The sequence below is a fragment of the Aethalodelphis obliquidens genome, unplaced genomic scaffold (assembly GCF_003676395.1).
Source record: "Aethalodelphis obliquidens isolate GAN/ISIS:26980383/991018 unplaced genomic scaffold, ASM367639v1 scaffold45, whole genome shotgun sequence".
NCBI lineage: Eukaryota > Metazoa > Chordata > Mammalia > Artiodactyla > Delphinidae > Aethalodelphis > Aethalodelphis obliquidens.
Genome location: NW_020837989.1, coordinates 16,091,370 through 16,113,344, shown reverse-complemented (window position 1 = coordinate 16,113,344; position 21,975 = coordinate 16,091,370). Strand labels below are relative to the sequence as shown.

The window sequence follows — 21,975 nt, the reverse complement described above, 5'->3', positions numbered from 1 at the left end:
AGTTCCACGATTCAAACTCGTTGCTAAATGAGGGGTGCGTGAACGGATACATGCCCCATGGAAGAAGGCAGCACAGCTTAACCCTCCGCAGCGCGGCGCGCCCCCCAAGCCTAACCCCTAGCCTGCATGTCAGCTCCGGTGGGAATGGGGTTGCCGGGAGAGGATCGGGCCCAGCGGATGGCACGGGGGCCACTTTGAGGCGTATGAAGTAGATGTCTGTCCTCAGTGTCCGTCCTCTTGCCCCCATCCCTGCGTGGAACCGATTAATCCCAGTATGGGTTTCGATCCCTCTTCTCCCGTCCGCGTCCCCCGGCCCCCCCCAAGGTCTCTACCCCAGACGTAGCCTCCACTCTCCCCGGGACGCCGGCCCGAGGGCCCAAAAGAAGCCAAGTGGGGTCCGGTTTTCACACTTTTATTGTAAAGCTCGGGAATAATTACACGGGTCTTTCATTGACAGCTCAGCAAACAAACCGGAAACGAACCGAACCGGAGGGGTAGGGGAGGTGCCTGCGCATGCTCGCGGCGGGGTGGGGGGGCGGGGGTGGTCAGAGAAAGAGAAAGACAGAGACAGAAATCATTACAAATCGACGGGATTGTGCTCGCAGCGCCAGGGACGGGGGGTGGAGTGGGGGCGGGACGGGAGCCCTTCCCGGGAGGAGCGAGGCGGTGGGAAGTGGCACGAACCAAGAGAAACACGACCCCAGTGTGGGCATCCGATGCGCCCAAAACCCCCCTCCCCGACCCCCGCCCCCCAACACACGAGAGAGACACGGCCCCCCTCCCCACTCAGATAACCCGAGGAGACACAGTCTCCCCCTCCCCACGGGCAGACACACCGCCCGGGAACCCCATGGGCGAGACACAGTCCCCCCTCCCAGAGAAGTCCCGCGTGGAGACGCCCCCTAAGAGGCTTTCTCTTGGCCAACACAAGCCAACCAAACACCAGGAGACGGCCCCACACAGGGAAGAAATGGCTCCGGAGGCCGGGCCCTCAGGAGAGAGAGGTATCCCAGAGCCCCTGCGAGAAAAGACAGCTCAGAGCTGCCCAGTCTCATCCGAAGTGCTGCAAGTCAGAGACACCCCTGGGGAAGAGGTGCAGGGAGGGCCAGAAACATCTCTTCCCAGACATGCTTCAGAGATAGCCCCCTTCCCTGGGAAGAGACATGGCCCAAGACTGACATGCCTTAAGTACTCCGAGAAACCCTGGGAGGACAACAGGCTCCCCAGAGAGCCTGGGTAGCGGGGGAGACATGCTCCCATGGTCCCCAGCGGGGATACATGTCCCCCCCACCCAGAGACTCCCAAGGGGAGAGATAGGGCCTAGGGAGCCCCCAGAGGTGAGGGATGCCCCAGAGACCCTCCCCCGAGGATGTGAGACGCGCTTCAGGGACCCTAGGAGAGAAGTATGTCCCCATATACCCTCCCCCTACCAAGAGACATGCTCTGAAGTAGGAGGTAGGGACAGACTAGGTCCCCTCTAGGAAGACACTGACTGGGTCAGGCTGGGTTTGAGCGGGGTCTCCTCTGGCCAAATGTCGCCTATTTGTACATAAAACTGTACGCGACACAAGGCATTGGGGAAGGGCTTCACAGACCTAGGACCAACAGGCATGGTCCCCAGTGCTGTCACCCATCCCCTGCCCACCTTTGGTTTCACCTCTCAAGTGCCCAGGTGGTGACAGACTCAGTGCCCCAACCCCAACCAGGGGGCTAGGGGCTCTGCCTTTGCCTGTGGGAAGGGCTCCTCCTCTGTGCTTCTCAGCCCTCCCAGCCACCTGGGCCACCCCCTTCCTTCTGGCTTCTCCACTGTGCAAAATGCTCCTCTGCCCTTCCACCTAGTGCGCAGGGGTCTCCGAGACCAGGCCAGGGTGCCCAGGCCACCAGGGGCTTCCAGGGGAAGTCCACTGACCCCAGGAATGCCTCCTGTCTGGACCACCCTCTCCACCAAGCAAATGGGCCTCGTACAATCCTCTTGCCAGAATCTTGACCCCCAGGACCCAGGACAGCCCTCGAGGCCACTGACCCACCAGCGGGGCACCTCACGTTACCAACTGCACCACTATTGCACCTGCCCCGTTTGTGCAGGGGGAAGGGGCTGTCTCTTTAACAAGCCCCAGCCCACTTCCTGGGCCTCCCCCAGGGAAAGGAGCCTTTGGCCAATCCCTAGACCTGGTTGCTGCCACCCCAGGCCACTCTACACCACCCCCCCCCCACCCTCCACTGAAGGGCTGTGTATGCTGGGGCCACGAGCCTAACAAGGCTCTCCTTCCCAGCACTGTTACCCCAAGCCAAGCTAGGGGCACGGAGCAGAGAACAAGGTGATTCTTCAGCCCCCTGGCTTTCAGGGGTGGAGGTGGGGTCTCTGGGGTTACAGGAGTCAAGACTCCAGCAGCACAGCTCCCAAAGGCACCAGACGACCCAGCAGCCTGTACCCACCCCTCCCACCCTCGGGCCACACCCCCAGGCTTAGACTAAGTCAAGCAAGGGCCATACCCTGAGTCTCCAGCCTCCCAGCCTGGGCCCCTGGGGAGCCGGAGAGGTATGGGCCAAGGCAGTGGGGGTTTGTGGAAGGAAGAGGGGCTGAGGCTTTGAGATGGCCACAGTGGGAGATGGGGCCTCTGCAGGATGCCCCTCACACCCTGGCCCCCTGAGGTGAAGAAAAGAATCCCACCTCATCATGGCTGACTGGGCTTCTCTGCCCCCCGATCCCCCCACGCCACGGGACCCCTGACCCTGGCAAAGGGAAGCCCAACTGGAAGAAGGGGGCCTGGAGCCCAGGGTGCCCTAAGGCAGCCCTTCCCACCCCCTGAGATCAAGGCAATGGTGGTTTTACAGGCTGACGGGTCAGTCATGGCAGGGGCTTGGGGGGGGGGGTGCAGAGCAGAGAGGGGGCAGGGTGCAGGTACCCCCTGTTGGGGGCAGCAACCAGCCACCCCCTGAGCAAACCTTCCTGCTCCCAACTCACCCAACCAGGCCAGAGGCACAGTCTCCCCACCCCCGGCCAGCTGCCCCCCACAGCCTCAGGGCCCCTCCGTGATGCTCGTCTGGATGTGGGGGCCAGCCTGAGCGGGGATCCCCCCCACCCCAGGGCACAGCGCAACAGTTCCAAAAAAATAGAGATTTGTATTCTTAAAAAAAATTAAATAAAAGCCCAGCTCTGCTGATAGGCGAGTGTTCCCCCATCCCCACCCCCACCCCCCTTGTTTCCCTGGCCTGCACCCCCATCCTGCCACAGCCCCAGGGGTATTTACAACATGGAACAATAGAGGCCTGGGGTGGGGGGCACTGCGGCAGGGAAGAGGGGGAGCAGGGCAGGTCTCCCCCCAGAGGGGCCCCCCCAAGACAACACAACATCAACAAGAAAAGTTGCAAATCAGGCAGAAATGGGGACGTCATTCCAAGGTCCTTATATACAGACACTGCATGACCAGTGGGAAGGGGGGGTGCCCGGATGGGACCAGGCATGGGCATGCGGCAGGCAGGTGGGCCAGCCCAGGAGCAGTATAGGAAGACAAGGCCTCCGCCCCACTCCCACCGCCATCCCACCCCACCTTTGGTAACAAAAGCCCTTCAGGGAGCCCCTGGCGGTCAAGAGTTTCCTCTGGGAGTTCCCAGGGAGAGGGGCTCCCCAGTTCAGCCCTGCTGCAGGGCTGGAATGGGGGCGTCCTATGCCCGCCCTGGTTGGCCATGCGGGGCACAACGAGTTAAAAGTGTGCTGCCCACCCTTGACTCTGCCATCTGCCCAAAGTGAGGGGGTGATCCCTGGAAGTCGAGGAACCGGAGCCTAGTCATTGTAGAGGAGCCCTCTTGGGCATCAGCTGGGGGGAGCCCCATAAAGGGGAAGAGGGGGCTCCCTAGGGTTTGGGGGCTGAAGTGAGGGAAGAAGACCTGGACCCTGCATGGGGGAAGGGCCAGTGTGGTCATGAGGCCAGTAACCCCCCCACTCAGGGCCCTGGCCAGGAAGTCCACGCTGGAGGGGTCAGGAGCAGGGGCCCTGGCATGGGCCCACCTGGGAGCTGGCCGGTGGCTGGGGAAGGGATGGCCGGCGGGCCAGAAGGGGGCTCACAGGTAGATCTCGCGCTTGGCCGTCTGGGCAGATGCCGGTGTGGCTGCAGGTGGGAAGTCCGAGGTCTGGGTCAGGGGGATTTCCTCCAAGGTGGCCGAGTCCTTGCAGGAATCATGGCTACTGTGGGAGAAGGCACTGTAGGAGGGCAGGAGGCGCACGGGGGCCGTTTTGGTGTTCCGGTCTTCCGGGGGGCTGGGGCTGCCGGCGCCCGCAGGCTCCTGCCCTCCTCGGTCCTGGTAAGGCACGAAGGTGGAGAGTTTGAGGGCGCTGCTCTTGGTCCGGCGGCTGGGAGATGACTGGCCAGGCATCCAGCACGTGTCGGAGTGGCCAAACTCGCTGCACTCCCGGGTACATGTGCCCGTCATGGCGACGTCAGGCAAAGGGCGCAGGTCTGCAGGGGAGAGCCGGGAGGATGGTCCTCAGGCAGGGCAGCCTCGCAGAGCTCTGCTCCACAGCCTCCCACCAGCGCCTCCATGCCGCCTTGGAACGGGGGTGCACGCCCCTTCCTGCCCACTGAGCTCACAGGCACACACACCCTCAAATAGACACACACCCTCCCACCATCCACCGCAATAGACACACACCCTCCCACCATCCACCGCATGCGTGCTCTCTCACACACACACACAATCTGTCCTTAAATAGACACATTCTTTCCATCCTCACCCACCCTCCAGCTCTCCTCTCACACATCCACCATATCTGCCCTCAGACAGGTGCACAAACACACACCCCATCTACACACTCCGTCATCTATCTCCAGACGGGCTGAAACATGCACATTTACCTTCAGATAGGGGTGAGGAAACCCCCATCCTCATTAAAGACACAATCTCTCTCTCTCTCTACTGCTCTCTCTCTCCTCTCTCTCTCTCTCTCTCTCTCTCTCACACACACACGCACACTCCTACCCTCAGATATGTGTGGACACACAAATCTACACCAGGCATCTCTATCCTCAGACAAAGGTGGGCACATGCCTCCCTTCTGAGCCCCCTCCAGCCTCACCATGCTCCCAGTTGCCCTGGGACCCCACCCCACACCAGCATAGCAAGGCCCTGCTACAAAGCCAGGGGTTTGCGTAGAAGCACACACTCACATATCCACAAGCACACTCATGCAGCCCCTCCCCGCCTCACTCTGGCCCCTACACCACCCACCACCCCCCTGGCCTTGCCCCGCTCCCTGCCCAGAACACCCATGGGAACAGAAGTTGGCTGTCTGACATCAGCAGTAGCCAGTGTGGTTGCTGGGCAGTGGGGGTCTCCATGGGAACGTCTGGGACTTGAGTACTTCCTGTCACAGTTGCCCCTGTCCCGCCCTCGCTTGGGGACAGTACCAGGCGGTGCCCCCCCCACCCCGTCCAGGGATGTGACTGAGCGGCACCACCCTCCCTGGCTTGGCCTCCTGCCAGTGCAAGGTGAGGAGGGGACAGCTCTGTTGTTAACCCCTCCGGGGCTCTTCAGTTCAGGGCAGAGTGGGGGGACCCAACGTGGCACGGAGCAGAGCACGGGCACTGGGTGGGCGGGGCTGGGTGCTGGGCCGAGTCCCACAGACCCCAGACCCCAGAGCAGCTCCCACATACCTGGCAGTCCACCTCAGGGCCTGCTCCGGCCAGCCGGCTCTGCGCGGGCACAAAAAGGACGAGACGGGCGTGAGATCGCACGATGATGGGCAGGGTGGGGATGGAGGGCACTCTGAGACCTGGGGCCTGGGAGGTTAGACAAGAGCCCTGGGCCCGAGGGGTGAGGTGTGGAACTTTTCATCTTGTGGCGGGCTGGGGGAGTTTGGACTGAGGGAGGGGATGAGATCTGAGGAAAGCTCTAAGCTGGAGAGTCTTTCTATCCCAAGGGGAAGCTGATTTAGTCTCCCCACCACGGGCCACCAGAGGTGCCTTCATGCACACACACGCACTACACACACACATTCTGACAACACGCCCCCCATCCATTCCCATGCTGACCTCTGCTCCAGCCCAGATCCCACGTCTGCCATCACCCTCCAAGCCCCGCCCACACAAGCCTTTCCCCTCCCCGGGCCTCCCCACTCCTTCTCCTCAGCCACACCCTCTCCTGCTCCTCCCGACAGGGGATCATCACACCCTTCTCTGGGCTCCTCATAGCATCCAGGGTCCCTTCCCTTTTCTCAAGGCCCTCTGCGCTCTCATTATCTCAGGATCCCCTCAAAGTTCCCTCACCACCACCTGAGCCCTCTGGCCCCCATTCTCAGGGTCTCTGTTCCCAGGAAGCAGAATGAAGTAGTGCTGAATTCAAAGTCTTTGGAGTCAGAGGTGCCTGGGTTTGAACCCCTCCCAGCTCTGTCACTTCCTGTATATGACTTTGGGTAAGTGACTCAACCTCTCTGAGCCTCCGTTTCCCCCACTGTAAAGGGGGCACAATAAAGTTCTCAGATCAGAGAGCGGTTGCGAAGGTTAAGTGAACGTATACCAGAAAGCACTCAACACAGTGTTTACTGCTGAATACATGAGAGCTCGAGAGATGGAGGCTACCTCTAAGGTCTCGTCATCACTCACAGGCTTCTACTCATTCCTGGGGTCCCCTCACCGTTCTCGGGGTGCTCCATCTCTCCTATGCTGCCATCGGGGGTGGTGCGCTCATAGTGATCCTCAGGCAGAGCCAGGGGACCGAGTCGGGGCCCCGAGGATGACTTGCTGGACGGCGTCTCGGACTCCTCCAGGCCACTGTCGTAGTAACTGTGCTGGGACGGGTCCTGCAGCTCCTGCGCCTGGCTGGTGGCGGAGAAGGTGACTCGGCGGTGAGGTAACTGCAGGGAGAGGGAGTGTCACTGCCAGCCGGCCAGCCTGCGCCACGGGGCCACCACCGCACCGGGCTACAGCCCCAGCCAAGCCCACCCCCAGAGCTCCTAGCCCTCTAGGCCTCAACAGCAACCAGGAAGAGGCCCAGCCCCCTAGCACAGCAGAACCCCCCCAGAAAGCAGAGACCTTAATAGAGGACTGCCCCTTGATTCTAGGTCAGCTCCCCGGACAGCCAGGACCACGCACTGGAAGTCCCAACACAGCACAGGCCCCAGTGTTATGATAGCTCCCAGGCCAGCACAATAAGCTTAATCCAGTACAACCACTTGTTAGAGCACAGCTTCCCAGTACTGGCACGGCCTCTGTTTAATTCCAGACAGCCAACACCAAAACAGCACAACACCAGCCAACTCCCCTAATTCCAGCATAGCCTCTAAACACCAGCAAGCCTCCAGTTTTTACAACAGCTCCCTAAAAGCAGGACAGACTCCTAATTCCACAACAGCACACCAATACCAGAACAGTTCCCTGATTTCCAAATAGCACCCTCCAGACTCCAGCTCCTCACCTGTCTCATTGCTCTGTTAACTTCTCATTGCCTCCAGCCAGTGGGGTGCTAACCTCTTTCTCATCTTCTGTTCCTCACCCCTGGTCTGTAATGCCATAGGCAGGACTCCCTGCTGAGTCCCCACCCACCCAGGTGCCCACTGCGTTCCCCTTCAGAGAGGCCTGGGAGTGGAAAAAGGTGGGAGGGAAGAGGGAAAGGGAGCCTGATGACAAACCAGGGCACCTTGGGGGTGGGGTAGCAGAACAGTGGGAACTCCCCAGTCCTCCAGATCAGGAAACAGTATTAACTGGAGAGGACAGGGCCCAGGAGGACCTGGGCATAGGGGGAGGGGCCCAGCAGACATCAGGGATTCGGAAGGCTGGCTTCTTCCAACGGAGACTCCTTCTAGGAAAGAGGAAGGAGCTTCCGGGAGGGGCCGCTGGCTTGGTAGAGCCAGGATTTAGGAGCTTGGAGCGGGGACTGGGGTGGAGGGAGGGCAACAGTGACAGGCTGCTCCCAGACAGCAGCCCTGCCTGCCTGCCATGGGTTGACGATCTGGCAACCTCAGCCTGGCACTCGGTACAACCAACCCATCCCCCAAACACCCACCTGGGACCACCACTGGTTCTCCTGCCAACTGGAAATTAGAAGTTGTGGAGGGCGCAGACCCGGGCCCCTGTGGGCCAGGGGTGGGAGCAGCCCGGGCCCAGGGCCCTGCTGATGAGTCTCCAGGCTCCTTCTAATCCTCTAAGACCTTGTGGTGCTTTGTCTTTCAAACTCTCAATAGGAGGTTCTCAAGATGGCCAGAGGAGGGTGTCCCAGGTCTGCAGACCCACCCTCCTGATGCCCTACACAATTTCCGTGCCATCCAAGGCAGCTGGGGTAAGGGAGGTTGTCAGCACAGGGAGCTTTGGAGCCGCCTTCCCGCCTTGGCTCCCACCCCACCTTCAGGCATAGGCAACCCTTCTCGAGATCCACGTTGGGATCCAAAACACTGAAAGGTCTGGGTGATGACAGACAAGATCCCCAAAACTGACCTGATACTTGGGGCTGGGAGGGTGTAAAGGAGCACGTCCACCTGGTGATGGAGTGAATAGGTTCCAGGAGGGTCTGGGAGGCACAGGGCAGTCTGGCTGTTGGGTGTTTTTCTTTCCAGTTTTCTTTTAAGACATTAGCCAGCAGCCCTCCCTCCCTGCAGAACCTGTGCCTGGTGATCCGAGGCTTCAGTCCTGCCTCCTAGGCACATCACTTGGTCTTTTTCCTATGATTCTTTTCTGTAAAATGGAGGGTTGGGTCATACTCAACACTAAATATTCCCTATCATTCTATGACTATCAAATCTTAAAAAGCCTAGATCCAAAATCTCTCTCAGACCCTAGTCCAGAAGTTCTAGACCCTTGCTGGTTATTTCCAATCGGCCGTCCCTATGGACCCTTCAGATTCAACATGCCTGAAACCAAATTCTTTTTCTTTACTCAGCGTCTGCATGGGCAAAGATGTCATCATCCTACCACCCAGATTCAGAAGGATGATATCTATCTGGGGATCCTGGTAGCTCTCCACTCACTCCCCATCCCTATACAATATCCAATTATCCCTTGAGTCCTGTGGGTCGTTTCTCCAGAAGGTCAGCCTGATCCATCCATCCATCATGCCCTTTTCCACCATCCTTGCTCAGACCTTAGAGGTGCAGTCCTGTACCTTCACCTCTACCCACCTTAAATCCACCATACACTCCAGTAAACTCTCTAAAACTCAGTTCATCCAAAACTCATGAGCTTTCGGGGCCTCCCACTTCTTCTTAAGGAACTTTTGGCAAAGCATCTATGTCCTCTACAACCTACAGTCTTCCAGTCTCCTGTCTCAGCTCCCTCCTATACCCTCCACTCCAGCCAGAATCCCCTTTCTGCCCTCCCCCTGCCTCCAACTGGGTCACGCTGGCTCACTCACTCCTGCCTCACCTCGGGATTGGCTCAGCCTCCCGTCCAACTCCAGCTCCTCAGTTTATGAAGAGCCAGCTCAGGGTTCTCATTCCCCTCCCAGAAGCCCACCCCCATGTCCTATGCACGTTTTCTCATACTATGTGCCTCAAAGAAAGGGAGGGGGCACCATGGTCAAATAAATTTGGAAAACCCAGAGTTACACAAAGTTTAACAGGTTTTCCCTTCTTGCAGGCTTTGCAGAGCCTTTAACAGGTTAATGTGAACTTAGTCTTGGAACCCCTTTTTTATAGCATAACGGAAAACGGCAGACTCTGGCAATCAGATTTCCTGATGATTTGTGTTTGAATTTGACTCCGTCGCTAACTAGTTTCCACTTCTGTAAAATGACCTGCATCACAAAGAGTTATGAGCAGTGGATGAGCAAATTCACATAAAATGCTCAGCATGGTACGTTGCACCTGGTAAGGACTCAAAAAAATGGAAGCAAGTCGTGGCAGAAGTGGTAGAACAAGTTGGGAAGAGCTTTAATATGTGGCAGTTCTCACTGGTGAGAATCGACACCACGATTCTCAACTGCCTCATCTTGTTACTTGTATGTCTTGTAGAAATGTGACCATTTTTCCCTCAAGGTCTAATACTATGCTGAGCACACAGTAGGGATTCAGCCTATGTGTCTTAATGATGACACTAGTGTTGTGGTTTTGTTGTGTTTGAATGTTCAGTGTGGCTCCACGGATGGGTTGGACTGGAGCCGAGTAAGGGATAATCCCTCAGACCTTGAGAAAGAAAAAGAGATTAAGGAGCTAAAGGAACAGAAGAAAGAGAGAGGCGGTGGCAGCAAGGAGAGGAACAAAAGAGAAAGAATGATTGGTCAGGAGCTGCTGGAGGTGACCCTAGAGATGCTTATTTGTCCAAGGGAAACGCGATGAAACCAGATTTCACTTCCCCATGCACCACTCCTCCAAAGCCCCTAGGAATTTTTACTTTGGGGGTACCCCGGGGCATTGGGGAGTTTGTGGACGGAATCAGAGTAGAGAGCTGGCACCCTGGACCTCCTGGGAGTGTCTCAAGCCTCTTCAGTCGCCACGGAGACAGGTTGCCTCTGGCCTCAGAGACTCCCCCAGGACCTGAGGCCCCTCACCCAGACTTTAGCCTCCTCCTCAGGCACAGCCAGAGACAGGGCAGACCCAGGAGAGCAAGAAGTGAGAGACGGAGAGAGAGAGAGTGAGTGAGAGCTAGCAGCTCAGGGTGGCCAGAGCAAGGAGCTGAAGGAAGGGAAGGGAGGGGGCCGGATAGGGCGCCTCAGCCCTGGTCAGCAGTGGGGATACGGAGCAGGTCAGTCCATAGCACTGGGGGACATCCTCCCCTCTCCCTGGGCCCTCCCTCCCGGCAGCCCAGACTGGTGACCATGGTGGGAAGACACAGGGCAGAGCAGGCTAATTGCTGGGTGTTGAGCGGTATTGGGATGAAGAGGCTGGGAAAAGGACTTGGGACGATCTTACCTCGAGGGAAGGTGCCTGGTATAATTAAGAGGTTCTCTGCCTTCACCTGAGGCAGCCAGGCTGCACTCCACCCCCACCAGCTGCTCTGGTCTGAGCTCTGTTGGGAGATGCTCCGATGTGCACAAACGGGAAAGGTCAAGTCTCAGCCAGCAGAGAAAGGGCAGGACTTGGGTGCATCTCCATCCGCTTTCTTGGTAAAGGGTGCCATTCCCAGGGAGGTCTCACAAACGTGAGGGAAGGGGACACTGCTCCATTTGAAGCCTGCTCAGAAAGCACTTCCCCCAATCATGGACATGGTCATGGTGGGGCGGCGGGGGGACCTGGTCAATTAAGATAGGGTTGGGGCAGAGGGGCAGGTCTGGGACGGGGGAAGGGACAAAGAGCAGGGATGGGGAAAGTGAGGCAGGACATCGGACAAAGGGCTGTTTCCAGTCTCTCTCGCTCCTTCTCTCAGTTCCAGGAAAATAAGAAGCCAAAACTCCAAAAATAGAGAACTTTATTATCAGGGTGAAGTGTTTGGGGCTGGGGGAGGGGAACTGGGGCCCAGCCCCAGGAGTCTGGGGTGGGGAAGAGGGTGACACACAGTACACAGAGAAGGCACAAGTGGGGAGGCCCCCTTCCCTGACAGAGCGTCCACCTGGTTACCCACCAGGACCCCAGGTCTCCCCCTTTCCCCTCTAGAGAAGCACCCATGGCTGGTCTCGGACAGAGACCCACGTTTGTAGGAGACTTCTTCTCCATTTCCCTCCCCGCTTCTGCCTCCAAACCCTTCTGCTCACCTACCCATCAGTCCCCACCTGCAGGACCCAGCGGGTGGTCCAGTGTCCCAGGATGTGACAAGCCACAGGCCTCTCCCAGTGCGGAGCGAGGCGGGGGGGGACACGGAGCACACCCTCAGTTTGCATTCAGCCCGACCCTCCAAGCCTGGGTGAGGCAGCAGGGTCATCAGTGGTCCCAGCATCCCCCGATCTTTGGCTCCACCTCCCACCACTGACTTGGGCTGGTGAGCACGGCAGGCCCGAGACACCAGCTCTGTTACTCCCACACCTCGGTCCAGATGGCCCCGTGGTAGGGGTGGGGTGGGGGCCGGGGTATGCTGAGCTTCAAGGGCAGGCCTACCTGCTTGCTGGGGTATTTGGGGGGGTTGGTGCGGTAGCTGTAGTCGGAGTACTGCTCAGAGCCCGTGGACGTCGTGTCCCCAGTGCCTACGAAAGTGTTGGCTGGTGGCAGGTCCTGCACCACCTGGTGCTTCTTGGAGGCGGAGGGTGACTGGGGCTGCAGCTGGATGGAAGGCAGTGGGGAATTAGAGCGATAGTGGCGGCCGAGGTCAGGGCTGCCTGGTGGGTAGTTGAGGGGCAGGTGGATGCGGGGGCTGTCCCCAGGGGCATCGCTCATCAGGTTGAACTTGAGGGATTTCTGCAGCCCGGCCTCATCCTCGTCCTCCACCGGCTTCACGGGCTTGGGAGACTTGCTCTTCTTGCTCTTGCTTTTGTTTCCCTTGGAAACTTTGCTGCTGGGCTTGGGGGCATACAAGTCCTTGGTCTCCTTCTTGCCAGCCTGGTAGCCACTCTTGGCCTCCCGTTGCCGGCAGTAGCGCACGAGCACGGCCAGGGCGATGAGCAAGGCCACGGCCACGACACCCGCCACCACGCCAAACAGGATGTTGCCGCGCTGCTTGGAGCGCTCGTATTCCGGATCCCCAGCAATGTCGATGTCCAGCGGCGTGTCCAGGCTGTGGCCCAGCAGGGTCTCCAGCAGGGTGCGGTTGGCCAGGGTGTCATTGACATACAGGTGGACCAAGGCTGTGCCAGAGCGAGGGGGCTTGCCGCGGTCAGTGACCTTCACCACTAAGCGGTGCAGCCCATGGTGGCGCCGCTCAAGCTCCTTTTCCAGGGTGATGGCGCCGGAATGCGACCCAATCTGGAAGAGTCCGTAAGGGTTGCCGCCGGCGATGCTATAGGTCAGCTCAGCGTTGACACCAGAGTCAATGTCCTCAGCTGTCACCTGGCTGACCGTCTCGCCCAGACGGGTCTGGGGGGTCAGCAGCCGGTGGGAGGTGTTGGAAGGGGCGGTGATAAAGGGCGCGTTGTCATTCTCATCCAGCACGTTGATGGTGACGCCAACGTAGGCCGAGCGAGGTGGGACGCCGCCATCCACCGCCTTCAGCTGGAAGGTATAGGTGCTTTGCTGCTCCCGATCGAAGCTCAGGCTGGAGAGGATGGTGCCCGTGCCGTTCTGGATAACAAAATCACCATTGTCCTGCTCCACCGTGAGCTGCACCCGGGCGTTCTCCCCCTTGTCCCCATCAATGACCGTCACCATGCCCACCGGACTCAGCGCCGGCATGTTCTCCATCACTGAGAAGTTGTAGCCACTCAGCATGAACTTGGGGTCATTGTCATTGCAGTCCAGCACGTTGACAAGGACGGTGGCTGTGCCTTGGAGGCTGGGGCTGCCCCGGTCGGCTGCCACCACCTTCAGCTCGTAGCTTTCCCTCTGTTCCCTATCAAGGGATGTCTTCACCCGGATCTCTCCAGTCTCAGGTGAGATGGTGAAGAGGCCCTTGGCAGCCGGCTCAGGCTCCAGCGAGTAAACCAGCTCAGCATTGGAGCCCGAGTCGGCATCGCTGGCAGTGACCTCAGCGACCACTTCACCTGGCTTGTTGTTTTCTGGGAAGGCGACCTCAGTGACGCTCTGGGTGAAGACAGGTGCATTGTCATTGACATCCACCACCTGCACCTTGAGGGAGTTGGTGCTCGAGAGTGGGGGGTTGCCAGAGTCCACGGCCACAATCTCGATGGTGTAGTCTTTGACCTTCTCATAGTCGAGCGGGGTGGTGGTCTGCAGGAAGTACTTCTTCTTGCTGTCACTTCCCGTCTCACTGGCCTGGCGGAGCTGGAAGGGCACGTCACCTGCCACCACACAGGTGACAGCTGCGTTTTCTCCCTCATCTCGGTCAGATACCTGCACCAGGGCCACAGCTGTCTCTTCTGCCACGTCCTCTGAGATGTTAGCCATCCCGTCTTGGTGAGTCACCAGCCCTATGCCCCGGATCTCAATGGTGGGGGCATTGTCGTTCACGTCCTTCACGGTCACCACCACTTGGGCTCGGGCACTCTTGGGGTTGGTGCCTCGGTCCTTGGCAAGCACCGAGAAGCGCAGGGTGCTTAGGTCCTCACGGTCCACGGGGCCCTGCACAGTGATAAGTCCCGTGTTCCTGTCCAGTCTCAGAAGACGCCTCACAACCTCGGGCACCTGGTGGAACGTGTAGTCGATCTCTGCGTTGGCACCTTGGTCAGAGTCATTGGCCTTCACCTACAGGGCAGGGGGAAGAAACAAGGAAAACGGGGCTGGGTTAGTTTGGCGATAAATTAAGTGACACATTTCTGCCTTTCCAACGAGCACGGCAGACGCAACTAATCTAACAAGGCACCCTTTCCAAAAGCAGCACATGCATGCCCTGCCCTTTTCCCAATCCTGACACTTTGGCATATATTACGGATCTCTTTCTCCGAAGAGGACAGATACAGCCCACAAATCCTCAGTGGTGCTACAAGCTACTACTAGAGATGGGACAGGGCAGAACTGAACTCTACTTATCACTCCTATACTAGTCCACCCAAATATGGGGATGAGGATCCAATTAGCAGCTAGGGCAGCCCTTCCACCCGATTAAACTGGCCTTCAAACCCTTCTGAAGAGCTGGAAGGGTGTGAGTAGTAGAGATGGTGTGTATGCGTGACATACGTGTGCAACATGCATGCATGCACACACACGTGTTGTGATCACGTGAGAAGGTATGTTTATGCACGTGTCTACTGGCACACAAATGGAGACCCACGTGCCCCTCTGGAGGCCACAGGTGAGGGGATTTCTTTTTTGAAAGGAGCCAGGTAGGGATGTGGGTCAGAGGGAGCCCGCCAGGCCAGGTCACTACACTCTGTCAAAACCGGGGAAACCTGTTTCATCTCTCTTCCCCTCCCATGGCTGGCGCTGGCTAGGCATCAACTTGAGGAATCCAGCCGAGCCTGCGGCCAGGAGGGAGGGGCTGGTGCAGCCCACAGAGCCTGCTGGCAGCGGGGCTGGGCTCCCAGCATCACACAATGAACTGTCTGTCCCTTTGCAGTGGGCGCATCCTTCCACGCCAAGGCCGACACACACTCGGCCCAAGTCTATACAAACATGGGTGGTAATGGGGCAACAGGAGCCAGGTGGGAATGGTCATGAGGTAGCACTGGTCAGGGAGCAACAAGAGGGATGGAGTTAGGTCACAGCCCAACAGAATGTGATGGCAGTACGGGCGGGGGCGGGGGAGGAGGGGGTAGGGGGTAGACAGGATAGGCGCCACTTGGCAGAGTCTCTGGGGAGCAGAGCAAGAGTCCAAGCAAGGTTCAAATCCCAGCTCTGCCACTTCCCAACTATGAGGCCTTGGGCCAATTATTTAACATCCTCAAGCCTCAGTCTACAAATGTGTAAAATGGGGATAATGATAGAACCTACTTAATGGGGGGTGTGGTGAGGATTAAATGGGATGATAAGTGTAAAAATGCCTAACACTGCCTGGCACGTGGCAAGTGCTCCCTAAATAGCATTTATCCCTCTTTTTGTCCATCCAGCTCTGAAAATCGGTGCTGACACAGTATTGGGCATTGCACCTAGCAGGCCCTCAGGCCACTGCTAGTCTCCTTTCCTTCCCATCAGGATTTTTTTGTCAGTGAAAACACTGGTGAGCTACCCGGTCTCTGCTCACCCCTCTAATGGTTTCTCCTCGCCCCTCCATCCCCCTGTTCCCCCAGTCTGTCACCAACTTTTTCATTATGATCCCCACTGTCTCCGTCTCTAGACTGGTCACCCACCTCCTTGTCTGCCTCTCTTGCCATCTCACCTCTCTGTCTCTGTCTCTGAGTCTTGACTTCTGTCTCTCTTTCCCTCCCATCTTGCTCAGTTCTCCTTCTGCCTCTTTCCCACTGCTGGCTCTCTCCCATCCTCTCTTTTCTGCTCTGTCTACCCGTAGCCTCGTCTCTGTCCCATTCTCCTGCGTCATCCCACTTCCCAGCTCTTACACACATGGGCTCTGAAGCCAAACTGTTGGATGTGGCCAAGGTGGAATCTGAACACATCAGGTGGGGGTTACCAGGCAAGTTTCCTAATCTCTGTGGGCTCAGTTCCCCATCTGCAAAATGGGGATAATGCTTACATTGTACTGTGGAGATTAAATGATATAATACACATAATGTATTCAGAACAGTACCTGGCACCTAGGCTATGATTATTCGCCATCCCCGACTGTCTGTCTCCCTTTTCTTTCTCAGTCTCTCTTCTACAGGTTCCAGTCCACCAGCCTCTAAAAAAAGGCCCAAACTCCTCCCCGTGCCCTGCTTCAGCTTGAGGACTTGGGATGAAGGGTTTCCCAGGACGGGTAATGGTGAGCCCTCCTCAGCTTCCTCATACCAGAGACAGACAGCTTCAGCCCATGGGGAAGGAGAAAGGAACTGGGGCTGGCAGGAGGCCAGGGCTGAGATGACAGTGGGAGATACGCCCACCTGTCTGCAGGGACGCTTTCTTTGCTCTCTCCCAGGCCCTGACCCCACCAAGCTGCCCAGCCCCTGGGGCAGTTCCCATCGAGAGGGGTGTTGAGAGCTTAAGCAGAGGCCACCGACCCCCCCCCTACTGTGCCCAGCACCCCACACCCATGGGTACCCTGTGCCTAGGGGAGGAGGTGGGTGTACAGACATCTGTGTACAGTTTTCTAGAATTCTGAGGACTCACCTGGCTAAAATGATCTCTTGTGACTGTCAGGGATGGGCAAAGCAAGGCTCTGTCCTCCAGCCTCAGGAAACTCGCATGTGGCTAAAGGGCCCCTGGTTGGGAAGACATTCTCATCTCTGGAGAGATTCTACTTGGACAAAAGGCGGTTCACTTGTTCCAGCTCAGCTCACTTGGCTGGGGAGAAGGATATCATTTGACTTGGGAGGGGGTTTCACTTTGCAGAGGTTTCTCCAGCTCGAGTCTGCCTTGGGGATGGGGGGATCACTGTTCATACGCTATGTCACTGTCACCTGAATAGCTTGACAGAGGAAAGTAAATCCCCTGCTGGGGTGTGGTGGACTTGTGGGAAGGTCTCACCAGGCGGGGGCTGGGGAAAAGAGATCTCACCGCAACATCTTGGCCATCTTGCCCTTAAGTGAAGGGAACTCTCACGAGGTTGGGGTAGGCTCCCATTTCTAAATGTGGGTCACCCTGACAGTTAGATGGAGGGGCCTCTCACCTGGATGACTGAGTGTCCTATGGGGCTGTTCTCAGACAGCTCAGCCTCGTAGGACGGCCGCTCGAACTTGGGGGCATTGTCATTGGTGTCTAGCACAGTGACTCGCAGTAGGGCGCTGCTGGCGCGTGGGGGGTTGCCACCATCCTGCACCTTGATAGTGAGGTCATAAGAGTCCAAGCGCTCCCGGTCCAGGTTGCCCATCACGATGAGCTGCGGCTGCTTTCCGTCCTGGTCCTCTGCCACCTGCAGCTTAAATAGCCCCTGGGCCTCGGGCCCCACCTGCAGCTCATAGGATGCCACACCGTTGGGGCCAGCATCGCGGTCCGAAGCCACTGGGATGGAGAAGAGTGAGCCATTGTTGGTGTTCTCGGGGATGGGCAGCGTGATGACTGGTGAGGCGAAGTTGGGCGTGTTGTCATTGATGTCCTGGACCTCTATCTGGCCCTCTAGCAGCCGGGGGCTTCCATTCTGCACGAGGTCCGTGATAGACACCTCAAACTCCAGGATGCAGGGCTCACCCGGGAGCTGGTTCTGGCATTCTCGGAGCCCCTCGCGGTCGATAGAGGTTTCCGTGGTAAAGATGTCGCCTGTCTTGCCATCCACCCGCAGGTACGGGGCGCCTACTTCTAGTTTGTATAGGTGGCCCACGTCTGGAAAACCGTAATCGGCTGCGAGGCTCCCAATGAGGGTGTTGGGCGGTTGCTCCTCTGGCACCTTGTACACCACCCGAGTGGCGTGGCCTGGGGACGGAGCCAGCAGCAGCAGAAGGGCCAGCAGCAAGGCAGGCGGCAGCAACCGTTGCCCCCCAGGGCCTGGGCTGCGCCTCAGGGACCCCATCCGGGCAGGCTCCAGAATCAGGAGGGCTGTACGCGAGGGAGACAAAACAGGGGGTCAGCTGGGAGGAGGGCCCAGGCCCTGGGGGCTGCCCAGAGCCAGCCGCCGACTCCCCCTCTGCCACCTACACACTGATCTCCCAGGAGAGATCTGTCCTAGTACAGAGCGCAGAACCCTGAGTCTCACCCACAGCTGGTGTAGCAGCGGTGTCTGCCCCAGCTGGAGGAGCAGGTCTAGAGCAGTTCCTGCCCAAGGAACGCCCTGACCCACCTGACACTCCCTCCCTCCCTGCTCTCTACTCTGTGCTTTGCCCAACACCTCCTTCTCAGCAGCATCCTGCCATAGTCACCCATGCTAATTACCCTGATACTGAGATAGGGAGAGACAGCAAGTGGAAGGGCGAGACCAGGAGCAACCCCCCCACCCCCCCACCCCCACATACAAGGTAGGAGAGAGACGCAGGTACCCTCACGTTCCCCAGACCCCGGATCGTCAGCTGCCCACGCTGAGGGCCACTCACGTTGGCTGCAGGGAGAAGGGATGATGTCACGTTCCTCTCCCTTCTGAGATGCCAAGTCAGTGTACGCACAGGAGGTAAGACATCTCAGATCCCTTTCTCCTGGCAGTAATCACCCTAGTGCCCAATGTCCCCGCCCTCGTGAAGGGCCAGCTTGGACTGGGCACCGGTTAGGGCTGTGGAGTAGGTGTTAGCCCTCCCTGAGCCCCTTCCAAACAAACATGCCCCTGGGCACTCACACCTGTGTGTACACACACAGCTCCCGGGGCTCCTCTACCCTCCCTCTCCACCAGGGTGGGGGACGGCAGGGAGGAGAGACACGAGCAGGTATGTGGAAGAAGAGAGTAGACGTCAAGACTGGGGTCAGGACTGTGGTCAGAGCTGACTAGCCCTGGAATTGGCATTGGGAGCTGCCCCAGCCTATCCTTAGCAACTAGGAGCCCAGCAGGTCTAACTGGGACAGAGCTGCCAATAACACCAGCAGCCTTGCCCTGACCGCTCACTCCCCATACCCCTGCTCAGTCCCTCAGTGAACATCTGGCCCCTCCCCCGCTTAATCGGTCCAGTCCCATCTCATACCTGCCTCTCCCCGCCCACCCCCAAATCCTTCCAGTTAGAGCCCTGTATGCCCCAGCCAACCACAAGCTGCACTGCCATCACCACAAGAGCCTGCTTCTTCTGCCCATCTCCCCCAGCTTTGAGCTGTGCATCAGCAGACCCCAGCCAGACCCTCCAGCTAAGTCCCAGTCTTGACTCCCTCCTCCTCTCCAGCACTACCACAACCACAGCCAGCCCTTCTATTCAAATCCAAAATCTTCAGCCCAGTATTTTCAGCAGAGGCTCAGGCTCAATCTTCCTTCCCTAGCTCCTGGAGTACGTGCCCCATACCTGGAAATCCCACCCCAGGCCCTGTCACAGGCCACACCCACCCCACTGAAGGCAGGTTCTGGTCACCCAGGAAGCCTTCCCAGGCCTCCTCAGCCCTCGGTGACCTCTCCTTCCTCCAACTCACAGCCACTTATTGTGTGTCTCAATCCCATGGCAATGAATCACTGTGCAGCCTGGGACACCGCCCGCCCGTGTTGTTCAATCCCAGTTATTGTGCACTTCTTCCTGTGTTCTCTGCACTTATTCCTCTCCGAGCATCCCGAAGGAAGGGACAGGGCTCCCTATACTCATCCCCCAGCCCCCACCCATTCACCTTCACAGAGCTGGGCATACCATAGGCGCTCATTCATGCATTCAGTGAGCGTTTATTGGGCACTTACAACATTCCAGGCGCTATCCTGGGCAGTGGGACACAGCGGCGAACAAGACAGATGCAATCTGTCATCGTGGAGCTGACAGTGGTTCTAACTCAAGGACTATTTGTCACTTTTGTTGGGCTGTACCCATTTGACAGATGTAAGCAGCAGGGTGGAGAAGAGCAGGGAATGTGACATCAGACAGTCTGAGGCAAACCCCAGCTGCCCACTTTCTGACTGCGTGAGCTGGAGCAATTGACTTAGAGCCTCAGTTTCCTTATCTGTAAAATGGGGATAATACTACCTCTTTCCTAGGGAGTCTGAGATCATGTGGGCTAAATGCCTAGCACAGTGAGTATTCAACAAATGCTCCCTCAAAGCACTCACAATTGCAGTTAGGTAGCTGTTTGGGAAATAACTTGTGAATTGTTTCTCTTTCCTATAAGATGGTGAGTGGAGGCTGGGAGGGCCTCTGCTCTGTTTACATCCTCAGGGCCTTGCCCTGGACCCTGCACACCGTAGGTACTCAGTAACAGCTCATGAATGACTGTGATTACTTCACCTCTCAGGCTTAGCCTATCCTGGAACTTTCTGTATGGCCACTGCTTGTTTTCTTGCCCATTTCCCTACTCCACTGAGAACTCCCTGGGGTCTGATTTAATCCTTCTCTGTGTAGGTCCCTAGCAGACTCTCAGCAAATGGTCATTGAATGCAGATTCCTTACACAAGCACAGCCCCTCCCTGGTCACTCCTCGCACTAATAGGCTCAACGCCTGTGAGGCTGTTATCAGATTAGTGTGTTTGCTCTCAGCTGCAATCTTAATCTCTTTAAAGGAGGGAGGAATCTATCTGATGCTCTATTTGGACCCACCCTCCAGCCATTTCCCCTCTCTCTGCATGGACCTGGCACTGGGCTCATCTTACCAACAAGCCTCAACCCAAACACACCTGTCTCCAAAGAACCTCATTCCCTTCTGGGCGCCTTGTCCTGCCCTCCCTTGCACAGCACACACACGACATGGGATCACAGTGAGCACCGATTCCGTGCGGAAGTCTTGGCGGGGTGGGGGTTACTTGGGAGTTACCCTAAACATGACAAAGAGGAGAAATAAAGCAGTGCCGGCCTGCCTCCACTCCCTCCCTCCAGATCAACGGTTTGTACCCTTTTTGGGTCACATTCCCCTTTACGTATTTTATGAAACCACACCGCAGATTTTTCCAAGAAAAATGAACACTTAGAAATTTTGGCTACAAATTCAGAGGTCCGTGGTCTGGCACCGTCAGGGTGACTTTCATTTGTAGCCGCTCTAAGAACTACAGATTAAGCACTGACCTTGGGGGCTTCCTTCCCCATCTGGGGTCACAACCAGGGGCTCTAACCCCTCAGGCCTTCCAGGCAGCACAAACGTAGCATGCTTGTGACACATTCCCCCCATCCCCCCTCCCCACGCCTGCCCCCTAACTCTCATACACATTCTCTCACTCACCCTGTCACCCTTAGGGGTCAGGAAAGGATTGTGGCATCTAACTTCTGAGCTGGGAAGAAAACCAAAAGGGAATATCCAAGGCAAGCAAGGTTGGGGGCGGGGAGGGGGCGCGGTTTCCTGGGAGGAAGGTGGAATTTGGGGGGGAAATGGGGTTGGGGGAGGGTTGCCCAGAGTAGGTTGCCCAATAAGAGCTGAAGAGAGTTTAGGCTCTTTTAAGCACCTGGAGAGTTCCTTTAAAATGAGTATTATCTGGCTCCACCCTTAGGAATTCTGATTCTGGAAGAGGGACCTGGAGAAACCCCCAGGCAGCAAGGTGGAGGCAGCAAGGTTCAGGAACCTTTTGGGAACAACTTTGAGGTACTCTAGGTCTTTGGAGTTAAGAAAGAAGCATAGATTCTATTATCGTCACCTTTATTACCATCATCACTCTCCTCACTATCACCATCGACCCAACTAACACTCCCCGAGAGATTTCACTACATTTACATCCATTTCCCATCGAATCCTCCCAACCCACTGAAATGGGTACTATTTATTATTAATTTATGGCTCCCCATAATACAGATGATAAAACTGAGGCTCAAAAATAATAATTGCCTTAGGTCACAGAAGTAGTAAGCAGAAGAGTTGGGATTTGAGAAATAAGAATGCCTCCTCACTGAATTGGGAAAAGGCTGGATGGGGGAAGGCAAATCAGTGGTTGTTATGTACCACCCCTGTCACCCCCCCTCCCTGCCCCCGCCAACACACACACACACACACACACACACACACACACACACACACACACA

The 21,975-nt window shown here is 57.3% G+C and overlaps 1 protein-coding gene across 2 annotated transcripts in view; it reads right to left on the bottom strand.

Moving 5' to 3' along the window:
* Positions 1–396: 396 nt before the first annotated feature.
* The window catches only part of PCDH1 (protocadherin 1), a 25,895-nt gene continuing 4,316 nt past the window's right edge, over positions 397–21,975 (bottom strand). The window contains exons 2-5 of one of the 2 annotated variants that reach the window (XM_027081779.1): positions 17,103–17,965; positions 11,954–14,149; positions 6,631–6,850; positions 397–4,457 (exon numbers count right to left, since the gene is read on the bottom strand). In XM_027081779.1, coding sequence (XP_026937580.1) covers positions 4,063–4,457; positions 6,631–6,850; positions 11,954–14,149; positions 17,103–17,965 — 3,674 coding nt within the window. In that variant the 3' untranslated portion in view covers positions 397–4,062. Of the gene's footprint in view, positions 4,458–6,630; positions 6,851–11,313; positions 14,150–17,102; positions 17,966–21,975 lie in introns of those variants that run through there. The other variant, XM_027081778.1, reaches the window with a different exon arrangement.